General features: G+C 49.9%; 5 protein-coding genes across 5 annotated transcripts; 4 read left to right on the top strand and 1 right to left on the bottom strand.

Moving 5' to 3' along the window:
- Positions 1-19: 19 nt before the first annotated feature.
- On the bottom strand, positions 20-2,162 carry BKA55DRAFT_173880 (WD40-repeat-containing domain protein). The gene has a single exon (XM_046185017.1). It carries the CDS (start codon positions 1,954-1,956, stop codon positions 217-219), a length of 1,740 nt encoding a protein of 579 aa, XP_046055123.1. The 5' UTR covers positions 1,957-2,162; the 3' UTR covers positions 20-216.
- Positions 2,163-2,393: 231 nt separating this feature from the next.
- On the top strand, positions 2,394-3,144 carry BKA55DRAFT_501231 (nucleophile aminohydrolase; the record flags this gene model as incomplete). Its single annotated transcript, XM_046186811.1, has 3 exons — positions 2,394-2,550; positions 2,614-2,863; positions 2,943-3,144. Coding segments are annotated over 3 exons (609 nt in total), but the record flags the coding sequence as incomplete, so codon positions are not given.
- Positions 3,145-4,364: 1,220 nt separating this feature from the next.
- On the top strand, positions 4,365-5,531 carry BKA55DRAFT_555161 (uncharacterized protein). The gene has a single exon (XM_046191625.1). The coding sequence runs from the start codon at positions 5,039-5,041 to the stop codon at positions 5,261-5,263; it is 225 nt and encodes a 74-aa protein (XP_046055121.1). The 5' UTR covers positions 4,365-5,038; the 3' UTR covers positions 5,264-5,531.
- Positions 5,532-6,249: 718 nt separating this feature from the next.
- On the top strand, positions 6,250-8,043 carry BKA55DRAFT_173609 (P-loop containing nucleoside triphosphate hydrolase protein). Its single transcript, XM_046185016.1, has 2 exons — positions 6,250-6,550; positions 6,608-8,043. The coding sequence occupies exons 1-2, from the start codon at positions 6,351-6,353 to the stop codon at positions 7,956-7,958; spliced, it is 1,551 nt and encodes a 516-aa protein (XP_046055120.1). The 5' UTR covers positions 6,250-6,350; the 3' UTR covers positions 7,959-8,043.
- Positions 8,044-10,393: 2,350 nt separating this feature from the next.
- On the top strand, positions 10,394-12,180 carry BKA55DRAFT_589728 (uncharacterized protein; the record flags this gene model as incomplete). Its single annotated transcript, XM_046194988.1, has 3 exons — positions 10,394-10,796; positions 10,846-12,035; positions 12,088-12,180. The coding sequence occupies 3 exons, from the start codon at positions 10,394-10,396 to the stop codon at positions 12,178-12,180; spliced, it is 1,686 nt and encodes a 561-aa protein (XP_046055119.1).
- Positions 12,181-12,369: the final 189 nt, after the last annotated feature.

The raw sequence follows: 12,369 nt of genomic DNA, 5'->3' as shown, positions 1-12,369 counted from the left end.
GACACGACGAAAGAGAGGCATTAGACGTGTAGAAAGATGATTAAAGTTTATACCCATCACAAAGGCTTTTTCCTATTTAACACCCGACTCCTGAAGCATCATCGGTCCCTAGACCTATTCTTCCCCAATATGCTAACGATATATAACATGTGGTGTGAGTTGCAGTCTCCGCCACGTCTATTGAGTGGTTGATTGTCAAGTATCTATTATGCTTTTTTATTCATCTTGCTCATCGTCATTCGAGCTCTCGTTTGTGTCGTTAACCGCTGGCCGCTGTATCCGTTGAATCTCGAAAATGAAACCTCCATTGCGTCCAGCCTTTGCGGGAGGGTTCCATCTGCCGAGCCGATGTTCGTTACCGATGGCCACAACCACGCAAAGACCATCTTTGCCTCTGTCGCCACGCTCAAATATGTCGATATCGTTTACCACACCATGGAGAGGGCCATGAACATTCTCCTCATAGGACTCCTTCTCTCGGTCTTCAGGCTTGGCGAGGACACCACGGAACTCGATCTTGCGCTTGTCCTCACTAAGTTGCCAGACTCGAATATGACCATCCCAACTGCCAGTGAGAATAACATCAGAGTAGGGAATGGTTCGGATAGCGGTGATCCAGCGGGGTGTAGGAGGTGGCACAATCTTGGGGTCTGGGTTCACCTCGGCCGATGCCTCCTCGGGCTCTAAGGGCGGGTCGATACCGTGTGCAATGGGCTCGATGTACACAGGCTTCTTCTTCTGCACGCTCCATAGAGAAAGGGCACCGTTGTCGCTCCCTGTGACGAAGAGATCATCGTCGATCATGGCGACACGGTCCATGCTACCTTCGTGGAGGAGAGATCGAGGGTGAACACCCGTGGGACGCGACTTCTTGTCTACAGCACCACCGCGGAAGACAAGTTGCGTCTCCTCAGCGACCTTCCAGAGACGCGCAGTACGGTCTCGTGCACCAACGCTAACACATCGCTCTTGCGCGAGGGCATCGACATCGAGAATTTCGTCCTGGTGACCAAACAGCGTTTCAACGTAGGCCATTTCGTCTAAGCTCCAGACCTTGACCGTGCGATCCTTGGAGCATGAATAAAGCTGGTTCGTTCCTCTTCGGAAGACGAGTCCGGTAACGGCGTCTCTGTGATGTGTGAAAACCTTGATGGGCTTGAGGGCATGGGCGTCGTAGATAATAAGCTTCCGATCTGCGCCACCAGTAGCTACATATTTACCGTCGGGAGAGGCTGCAACGGCAAGAATACGGTCAGTATGGCGTTGGTAGTTTTTGTCTTTTGACTTTGTCGTGTTTCCCTTTAACCACGCCTCCAGTTCAGGCCGCTTCCTCGGAGGCGCCGGGGGCTTCTTTGGCTTCCGCTTGGTTGTCTGTGGGTACTGGTGTTGTGGGAGATCTTGGGTCTTCCATTTTTGTAGATATAGATCCTTCGTCGTGGTGTAGATGTAGGGGGCGCATATAGCGATAGCGGTGACGGTATTGGTGTTGCTTCGGAAGAATGTGCGCGACGCGTTGTCAAAGTCCAATTCTGAGGCCAATTGGCGATATACTCGACCCTTCCCCTCTGCTACATCCTCCTGCAGTCGCTCGGCGATCAGATCTCGGTCAATATCGGCAGCATCAAAACCGGCTTCGTCCACATGCTCCTTGACATTCTCGAGGTATCGCTCTGCTAGCCGCAATCTTCGCTCGGCGGCAGTCTCACCCTCCTCGTCATCCGACTCGTTGTCTTCCATTTCCACGTCGCTCGCGACTGAGGCGCTGTCGTAGCTCTCGTCATCGTCTGAATCGCTCCCAGAGATAGACTCGTCGTCTCGCTTTTTGGTGGGGCCGGCATTCTTCGAATGTGTCTTTCCAGCAGATTTTGAAGCCGCAACTCTTTTCTTTGGCTGCTCTACCGTCTCAGTACGCTTGCGCTTCTTCTGCGCACCTGGAACAGTGAAAAAGGACGACATTGTGGCGACGCCGTGAACTTGGCTCTCTGTTCACGACTTTGAACCCGCCTTGAAGATAAATTTCTAGACTCAGAAAAAAAAAAGTTGAGCGGCAGTGGATCGCGGAAAATCTATCTGATACTCCAGCATTCAGCTGACCAGTCATAGTTTGACAGGTGGGTCGAGTTTTTCCGTTTCAGGCGGTAGAGAGAGGCACAAACAAACCTGGTGTGGGAAGCTTCCCAGGCAAGTGTCGACGCGCAGCGCTACAGCCTAATGGGAGAGCTTGCTTGCTTGGTTGCTACTACTGGACCTTGAAGAAGGCTGAACTACCTGGATTAATTCCTCCACAACAACATATCGACTCTTCCCCCACTACGAAACAAACTATCTTAAACATGTAGGCTATCCATAAGCTGCATCTATTGCTTCGGGCTTTCCTAACATTGATAAACAGGGAGGTGCTTTTGGGAATCACTGGAAAGGACTTCACTATCATTGCAGCATCCAAGGCTGCGATGCGGGGCGCCACCATCCTCAAGGCATCCGATGACAAGACCAGAGCTCTCAACAAGCATACCCTCCTCGCATTCTCTGGAGAGGCCGGCGACACAGGTACTTGACTTGGCTTCACGTCGACAGGCTCCGCGATGACGACAGCTAACGCTCACTCCGCAGTGCAATTCGCCGAATACATTCAACGAAATGCCCAGCTCTACTCGATGCGAAACGAGTCCGATCTTTCTCCCTCTGGCCTTGCTCACTTTGTTCGTGGAGAGCTAGCTACTAGTCTGCGATCTCGAAAGCCCTACAACGTCAACCTTCTCATGGGTGGTGTTGACCCCATCACTGGCAAGCCCTCGCTCTACTGGCTCGACTATCTAGCGTCGCTAGCAGATGTTCCTTATGCTGCGCATGGATACGCACAGTACGTTCTCGCGAAAATTATGTCCTTGAGACAAATTATATGAATGATCCTGGACTGGTGCTGATTAACAACATCACAGATACTACTGCCTGTCTATCCTCGACAAGCATCATCACCCCGATATCACGCTGCATCAGGGCATCAAGATTCTGACAATGTGCACCGACGAGCTGAAGCGCCGATTACCGATTGACTTCAAGGGTATGGTGGTGAAGGCGGTCAAGGCCGACGGGATTGTTGACATAGAGTTTGATGATGACAAGGTTGTCAAAAGTGCTTGAGACCAGCGACAGACAGAAGGAAACATGACTTTGTACTACTAGATGGGTATTAGAAGCTAATGCTTGCATCATGAAGGTTTCCCAGACCATCTTCCGGACGATCTGCTCAATAGTCGGGTCAACGTGAATCGAGAGCCATTTCGTTATAGCAGGACCCGGTCTATCTGAGCCGCCTATCTCAGCATGTATGCCATGTATCAATCGTGTCATCCTGCAACTCTTGGGTGGTTCAGGCATCTTCCTGGTAGTAATAACTGCCTCCGACATTTGAGCGATAGCCAGAGTGTGATTAGATTGTCTTTGATCTTTCCGTAGCTACAAATGTTGTTTTTATGATATCATGATCAAGTTGATGACTTGCACATTATAATTCGTCGTAAACTCTGTATATGCTTTGAAAATAAGCATCTCGTGCTTTCATATTAGACCATATGCTTCCTCTGGCCGAGGATTTGCATCGCGGCTGACTCTGTAGGAGCGTATGATGTTCATCATGGCTTCATAACATCTTAGAGTTTGACGTCGGAATAAAGAGGCACAAAAGTATGAACTAGACAACTACGTCTGACACTGATATCTATGCGTGAAAACAGTATCTGATTATGTTCCGCGGAAGTCATACAACAGTGTCGTTCAACCAATAGTTTGTGTTTTGGACATAGCTTAATACTAGATCTTGGTCATTAAGCGTGGCTAAGCAGCACGAGCTAGTCCCGTCCAGTGCGCCCAATGTCTTGTGCCCGGTATCCAGATTTAGTCCTTTAAACAAGTATGAACAACACGATCGTGGAGCCTCGATGAAGTTGGCCAAGGAACATTCAAAAAGGCACCCCTGTCCTGCCAGTAAGGTTGCTGTTTTACTCTCTTACGCACCAACTCAGGTCCCAGACTCCAGATGGCATGCGAGGCTGATGGGGAATCGTTGTAGGGGGCAGCATTACTGACCACGTGGATGGAGGGCTACATCTGCGTCAGTCATATGAGTTTTTCATCATGCAATCGGTCATTGGATGGTTACAATGATCAGCAGATTCTTTCGAGATTTCCAGAATCTCCGTCATGAAATCTGGACTACTGAAGTGTGGGTGCCTGGGAGATCCGAAAGGGTGGTCTCATCCAAATTGATTTACAGTTAGGCATTTGCCATGAGGGATCTTAGTCAGGTATTTAGGCAGTCCTCGGGTTAGTAGGTTTAAGAAAATCAAAGAATATACTAGGTACCTAGATATATAATCAAATAAACGCATAATTCTTTGGACTCAGTTTAGGTCTTTTATCCTAATATCCTCATACTTCACCATCGATTATCTAGTTTTCGTTGGATGTGTTTCCCGCTGTTGCTTACAGGCTCTAGACAAGCTGGATGCGGCCACGCACGTAAAAGAGGAACAGTAAAATCATACTCGTCAGGCCGTCGATGTTTGAGGTTGGTGAGATGCTTGCCTAGCACGTCAAATGTCTCTCAGTCGTATTGTTCCTAGTTGTCAGATCGTTCATGTCCCGCTTATCGGAGATTTCTAGGTTTCCGCGATCCAACTTACTTTATTTATATGGGATCCATTAGCTGTTACAACGCAGCCAAACCAAACCAGGGCTGACTGGACAAGCTCAGGGTCCTTGCATACCCCTGTATGTTCCTATGTTACACATTCTTTTCAGTGGTCTAGGACAAGATTGTTTGAAGAAACTGACGCATTTGCTGTGTCCATAATTGTTTGAATTATCCCCTAAAAACATTTACCGAGACATGCTGAGTCTCAAGTATCTGGTGATAAGTTAGATCCTGGTTTTGACGCCAGACCCGGCAGAGTGCAGGACCTTCGACAGTGTCACCAGTACCTGAAGTCAATAGTAGTACTTGCCTACCTTAGTAGTGGCCACCAGTCAATTGTTTATGTATTGCTTTCTCTTCGTACTTAGATGTGTAGTTGCGTTGGCCATGCCTTGTTTGGTCTTTGTCAACCTCGGTGTCCTAGGCTGTTACCTTCTCATACCTCACAATCAAAGTAAAACTTGCACCAAAATATACCTATTACTGGACGACAATCGTCATCACCTGTGGTTGAAGTCCCTAGGTCCCCTATCAACCCACCTTGCCCCAGCCCATCTGGGCTGTTAGCCCGCCCCAGAATCGAATCCCGCTGGTTTAGTATAGAGGTACTGGTAAAGTACCAAAGGTTCCACGGTTTCTAAGTGTTGCCCCCTTGCCTCAAGGTACTCAAAGCGTGCTTCCACCCGAATTCTTTGCCCTTCTGCAATTGCCTCCCTCTCCTGGCCGTGCTAGCCCACGCAATTTTTAGGCTTTGAAAAGATACAGATCAGAATCAACTAGTGCCCGCCATTTCACTAAATACCTAGGTACTGTGTAAGTTTCATAGCAAGAACAGGGTCCTCGAGATTCTGACGTCTACACCATTAACAGCGATTCAGGACAAGTCTTTCGTCCACTTAGAAGAGTCTACGTCTTGGCTAGTGTGCTCCTCGTCAGAAGTACCCGGTTAGTCACTTTTCTGTTTTCCTGCCCCAGCCACTTCAAGCCTCTTGACAAGCATTCTCGAGGTCGACCCACCAAACTCCGAACTTCACTGGCTGCGTCTGCCGTGAGCGGTGGCCAAAAGATACTTCTCGGAGACCTCGAAGCTCGCCTCGCCCACTCACGGCCTTCCCTGACCCACTCTCACTCTAAAATCCTCCCACCCGCCTTCACCGCAGAGCAACCCCCCTCCAAAAATCTTGAACTCGACAGATGCCCGCACTAAGCCTATTTGATCACATCAACCAATTTTTTTTTCCCACTCTTCTTTCGCCTCTCTCACTCAACTCTGTCCCTTTTCTTCCCTCTTCCTCCCACAACAAACCCTTCATCCCACAAACCTCCTCCATCCCCCCTCCATCCGTGTTATTTCTCAAGACTCTGTCTTTCCTTCGTCTCTCCTTTGAAGATTCTGCGTGTTCTTCGAGGGATAATTGCATAGCACTGGCATTTGTTTGTGCTCAAAAGTAATCTATTTCGGGAAATTATTGGAAGCGTTGGTCTTCCGTTTCTTTCTCTCTTGTTTTTCCTGTCTTTTCTTTCGACGGGAATTTCACAACACCATCACTCTCTTTCGCATTTGAGAGTATTATTCGCCGGCTTCGGATTTTACGCGTCTTTACGACCCAACTATCTTTCCACGACTATTCTGATCCGAAACACGACTGTCATCATGGCTGATCAAATCAACATGGGTGGTCTCTCCCTCAATGATGGCGTCCAGCAGGGCCCTGCTCAGGGTCAACGATCCTACATCCCCCCTCACATGCGCCGCCAGGGTGGCCCTCCTCAGGGTGGTCCTCCCGCTATGAACGGTGGTCCTTCTCCTGCTGGACCTGGTCCCAACGGTCTCGGCAACAGTGCCTGGGCTAAGTAAGTGTTTTTTTTTATCTAGATGCACTTGATGGAACGGTCATTAACAACTCACAGCCAAAACTATGGTGCCCGTCAGTCCAACTGGGGCAACGACGTTCCTACCTACCAGAACAACAACAACAACCGCCGAGGCGGCTGGGGCGGTCGAGGTGGTTACAGCGGTGGTGGCGGCAACTTGGATGGTCACTCTGGCGGCGGCGGTGGTCACACTGCCCGCGGCTCTGGTGATGGCCAGTGGCGCGATGGAAAGCACGTTCCTGGCCCGGCTAACCCCCGTGTCGAGCGCGAGCTTTTCGGTACCCCCGACGACCCTTCTAAGCAGCACACTGGTATCAACTTCGAGAAGTACGATGACATTCCCGTTGAGGCTTCTGGTCATGAGGTTCCTGAGCCTGTTCACCAGTTCACCACTCCTCCTCTGGACGAGCATCTTTGCCGCAACATCGAGCTCGCTCACTACAAGGTTCCCACTCCTGTCCAGAAGTACTCGATTCCCATCGTTATGGGTGGTCGTGATCTGATGGCTTGTGCTCAGACTGGTTCCGGAAAGACGGGTGGTTTCTTGTTCCCCATCCTCTCTCAGTCTTTCCTCAACGGCCCTTCTCCCGTGCCCGCTAATGCCGCTGGCCAGTTCGGCCGTCAGCGTAAGGCTTACCCAACCGCGTTGATTCTTGCCCCTACCCGCGAGCTTGTCTCCCAAATTTTTGAGGAGTCCCGAAAGTTCGCCTACCGATCTTGGGTCCGACCTTGCGTTGTCTACGGCGGTGCCGACATTGGTTCCCAGCTCCGACAGATTGAGCGTGGCTGCGATTTGCTTGTTGCTACTCCCGGTCGATTGGTCGATCTCATAGAACGAGGCCGCATCTCCCTGCAGAACATCAAGTATCTTGTCCTTGATGAGGCCGATCGTATGCTTGACATGGGTTTCGAGCCTCAGATTCGCCGCATTGTCGAGGGTGAGGACATGCCCCAAGTTCAGGACCGTCAGACTCTCATGTTCTCGGCCACCTTCCCCCGCGATATCCAGATGCTTGCCCGCGATTTCCTCAAGGACTATATCTTCCTTTCTGTCGGTCGTGTTGGTTCTACTTCCGAGAACATCACCCAGAAGGTTGAGTATGTAGAAGATGTTGACAAGCGCTCCGTTCTTCTGGATATCCTTCACTCCAACGCCAATGGTCTGACCCTGATTTTCGTCGAGACCAAGCGTATGGCCGATTCGCTTTCAGATTTCCTTATCAACCAGAACTTCCCAGCTACTTCCATTCACGGTGACCGTACCCAGCGTGAGCGTGAGCGCGCTCTTGAGTTTTTCCGCAACGGTCGATGCCCGATTTTGGTCGCTACCGCTGTCGCAGCTCGAGGTAAGTTCATAACCACGATACAAAAACAGAATAAGAACTAACTACGTTCTCAGGTTTGGACATTCCAAATGTTTTGCATGTTATCAACTACGATCTTCCTACTGATGTTGATGACTATGTTCACCGAATCGGTCGAACCGGTCGTGCCGGAAACACCGGTATTGCGACCGCTTTCTTCAACCGGGGCAACCGCGGAATTGTCCGGGAGCTTATGGATCTCCTGAAGGAAGCTAATCAAGAGGTTCCTGCTTTCCTCGAGACCATTGCTCGCGAGTCTTCCTTTGGTGGTGGTGGTCGTGGTGGTCGTTCTCGTGGTGGTGGTGGCCGTGGCGGTGCAACACGTGACTTCCGTAAGTTCGGCGGTGGTGGTGGTGGCGGCTTCGGCGGCAACAACGGCGGCGGCGGCGGCTTCAACGCTCCTTCTCAGGGCTCAGGCTATGGTGGAGGCGGTTTCGGTGGCTCCGGCGGCTACGGAGGTGGTGGCTACAGCGGCGGCGGTGGCTACGGAGGTGGTGGTTATGGTAACCCTAGTGGCCCTGGAGCTCAGTCTTCTTGGTGGTAACCATTTCGACACCATCGAGAATTACACACCTTGTCAGGTGCGGAACGATGCTAGCGGACGCATTCTGCAGCATCACCTGTTTGCGAATTTTCTATTATGTTTTTTTTTCTCTCGATGTTATCTGGTTGCATGCACGACTTGCATTTGGACGACACGGCGGCACCATGATCTGTGGCAGACGAATGCCATCGCTACTGGCAACAGGCAGTATTCGGTTCGGTCCAGGGATTTCACGAAGCATCTGATAGATTGCGTTTCTTTGATTTCGGCGTACTCGTCGCTTGATACCCTTAGACCGAGATGTGGGGAGCTTTCAGACGTTGGGAGCACGCTGTGATGCAGACGGATCTAGGCTTGTGAGCCAACAGATCTGACACAGCATTACGAATATTATGTTTCCGCCGTCTACCTGGGGTTATCCCCTTTACCCCAAGGGCATTTTTCACGCATTCACGATAGAGGGTCATGTTTTCGCCGTGCACACACATAGACAAAAGTGGATTTCTCGGTTCTCTGGTCACGAATTGCTCGCTGGTCCCTGTTGGGAACGGGGACCGGAGGGAGAGCAATAAGCACAGCTGGAGGGAACAAAGGTTAATGGTCAACAGGACGGTTATGTCTGTTTTAATAACTAAACAGATCGGAGAGCACGAGCGTTGCCGCGCGACGCCCACAGGTTATGGATTTTGGTTTGGGCGGCACGGCATGGAAAGGAAAATAAAAGCTCTTGCTCTTTGCAAGTCAGGAGGACACGACGAAGGCTTTGACTCATGGAATATGAATGGGTCACGAGGCTTCTGAAGACGGGACCATGGATGCATGGACTCAGTTCCCGTAGTAGAACAGATAACCAGACTGGACTGAGGAGTCCTGATTAAAAAAACGCCTTGTTTTACATTGATGTTCCTGATTGTTACGAGTGTGTATCAATGTAACGTGGATGCATACCCTTGATAAGCGCGCTGCGCGGTGCTCACTAACGCCTTTGATTAGACATGTTGTGTAGAACGGATGTAAGTGATGTGTGAAAGATTGTATGTAGTGTGGAACGGAAACAGTAGCGCGGAACTGTGTCAAGGTTGACTCCAGTGAGCTTTTGAGTTAAGTGACGTCTTTGTGAACAATAATTTGCAAATTACCTTAGTCTAATATTAGGCCCGGATTTCTCAACATGAAAAATATGCTTAAGTCTTATTGAAATTTATCTCATCTTATGAATATCTTATTGAAATTTGTTTTATCTGATAAACGTCACCATCAACTAAGACTACCTTATACTTTGTACAGAAAGGCTCCTTTCCTGGCTTTCTATCCATAGGCTTTCCATTGTCTTTACTTAATCGGGGGAGGTGGGTTTCGGATAAAGCTAAACCAGCCTGTCGTATTCTCCTACAATGGGAAGCTCTAGTCAGAGCTATATCAGGCTTTAAAACTGATGTCCTGGGCTTAAAATCCGGCAGTTGGTTGAATGGTAATAAGGTTGTTTTGAGAAGTAGGTAGCCGTCTTAAACAACCCCTTGTGCGGATGGTTTTCATATAGGTTCATTAATATTTGTCGACGATAAAGTCGCTTACGATGTTTGACATCGCTAATTTATGAGGATCTTGTTCGGACGCCATTGGATGGTATGTCTGTTGGTTAATACCTACTACACAGTCAGAGGCAGCCAGCCAAGAGAGAGTGACGTGAAGCTCTCAGCTCAGCCCCAAGCTTTCCCCACATCCATTCCATCAATGCCGCCTCATTCTCTTCCCCGCCCAAAACTTGAGACCTTCATTATAATATGACACTCGAGTCCACATCTAGCGAAGGACTTTTAAATCTACATGGCTAGTTTGCCCCGGCTCCAACTATAACACAGTCCTGGAGTCTGTCGCATTACAATACACGATAAGCGAGATATATAACCGATTATGGGCGTCTTTGACAGCCTCGACGCAGGCGTCACCAACCTGTTCGGCCAGTGGAACGTCTATTCGACTGGTCTGGTGACCCTCCTGCTTGCTGTGGTCTCATATCGAGTTATTTCGACCCGCGATCCCGATGTGCATCCCATGCTCCTAGCTCGTCAAGCTGTCCCGTCGTCAGTTCGAAATGAAGGAGAGAGTCCTATTTACCGATCCCAGGCTGCTCCTCATGGCATGCCGCTCAATACTGGTCTTAATGTGAAGGATACTGGAGCTTCTAAGTGGTCTCGCGGTCGTGATGGCGACTTGAGAGATATCTGGAAGAGGGCAGCTGGGGGCGGCGAGAACGCGGCCAAGGGAAGAATTCTGACTGCCCTCGGTTCCCAAAACGTTGTGGATCACAAGCTCGGTATGGTTTGGACATGTCAGCAAAACTGGACAATACTAACAAACACAAGATGATATCACTCGTCAGATCAATCTTATTGGTCAACACATTGCCGAGACTGGTGGCATTAGAGTTGCCGTTTACCTGCCAAACTCAGTCGAGCTTTTGGTAACGCTTTTCGCCTGCAGCTTCTACCCAAACCTCACAACGGTCCTGATCCCTTTCGATGTGTCCAATGATGAGCTTGTTTCCATGTTGCGCCGCTCTGCCGTTGATACCTTGATTACCGCTCCTGGCGCATTCCCTTTCGATGCTGTAATCCAGGCCTACCCATCTCTTCGACAACTCATTTGGGTCACAGACGAAGGAAGTAGCCACATGGACTGGAATGAGATTCCCGAAGGCACCGGCGGTAACATGAACGTTGCTACTTGGCAGGATATTCTTCGCGACTCTCCCGCCCATGCCGGCACCGAGCTCCCAACTATCGACCCCGAGAAGACTCCATCCGATGTCGTCACCTTTTGGCAGACTGAGCCTGGCAAGGTTGAGGAAATGGTGCGCTTCAGCCAGGCCAACCTTGTCTCTGCCATTTCTGCTCAACTCGCTGCTATCCCAACCAAGGAGCGCATCAACCCATCGGACCTTTTTCTGCCCGCTGATTCTCTTGCCAATGTCTATACACTCGTTCTTACACTTGGCGCTCTCTACTCGAATGCTTCTGTTGCGCTGAACTCGGTCGCCGGCAAGTCGCCAGACCTGGTTCTTGCAACTCAGGGGGTTGCTCCCACGGTTTTGGTCGCTAGTCCCGAGACACTTCTCAAGACTCATGAGGAGTCCACGTCTAGACTGAGATCTTCTCTGGCCAACGCCTCACATGTCATGGCTACTCGCTCTCTGGCTCTGGAGGGAGTTCATGCCACCTCCAACTTCCTTTCTGGTTTTTCTTCTGGCGCAGCCCCGGCACTTGGCACGACACCTGGCAAGCTTCGTCTGGTGTTTGTTGCAGAGCGTGCAGGTTCTGATACCCCTCTCCTCCCAGCCAACGTTTTGTCGGATCTGCGCATCTTTACTGGCGCGAGGGTTGTGTACGCTTTAACCGCAGCCAAGGTGGCTGGAGCTATTTGCCAGACCGCTCTCTACGACTATCGACTTCCGGTTGATGCCAAGACACACTTTGGTCCTCCATTGACCAGTGTTGAGTTGTATCTCAAGGACGCTGGCGCTCACAAGACTACTGATGAGAAGATTGAAGGCCATGTAAGCCACCCACCAAAGTACTTATATTCGTTGACATGCTAACAATTCGTAGATTGTCGTGAGAGGACCTTCCGTGGTTGGAGGAGAGGTCAACATCGGAATTCCCGGAAAGATTCGACACGACAATACCCTTGCTTATGCCTGATTTCGTAGAGCTAGGTGTGGAATATGATGGTGGTGACAGTGAAAATGGATACAGCTAGATATACAGATTGATTGAAGTTGACCTCTTAATCCATGCATTGTTGAACTTTTATCTAGCGTGTATGGCCATATTTTTAGTTTTCTAAAAGAAAAAGAATTCTATAAAGAAGCAGGGTGCTCCCCAGTTTCA

This window comes from Fusarium redolens (assembly GCF_020744475.1).
Source record: "Fusarium redolens strain MPI-CAGE-AT-0023 chromosome Unknown BKA55scaffold_2, whole genome shotgun sequence".
Classification (NCBI taxonomy): domain Eukaryota; kingdom Fungi; phylum Ascomycota; class Sordariomycetes; order Hypocreales; family Nectriaceae; genus Fusarium; species Fusarium redolens.
This window is presented reverse-complemented; position numbering and strand designations above follow the sequence as displayed.

What these genes read in the sequence shown, in the direction of transcription:
- BKA55DRAFT_173609 (XM_046185016.1), top strand. Translation starts at nt 6,351, where the DNA reads ATGGCTGATCAAATCAACATGGGTGGTCTCTCCCTCAATGATGGCGTC. An exon ending in GGCAACAGTGCCTGGGCTAA is followed by an intron (nt 6,551 to 6,607) that starts GTAAGTGTTTTT and finishes AACAACTCACAG; the next exon opens with CCAAAACTATGGTGCCCGTC.
- BKA55DRAFT_555161 (XM_046191625.1), top strand. Translation starts at nt 5,039, where the DNA reads ATGTATTGCTTTCTCTTCGTACTTAGATGTGTAGTTGCGTTGGCCATG.
- BKA55DRAFT_173880 (XM_046185017.1), bottom strand. Translation starts at nt 1,956, where the DNA reads ATGTCGTCCTTTTTCACTGTTCCAGGTGCGCAGAAGAAGCGCAAGCGT.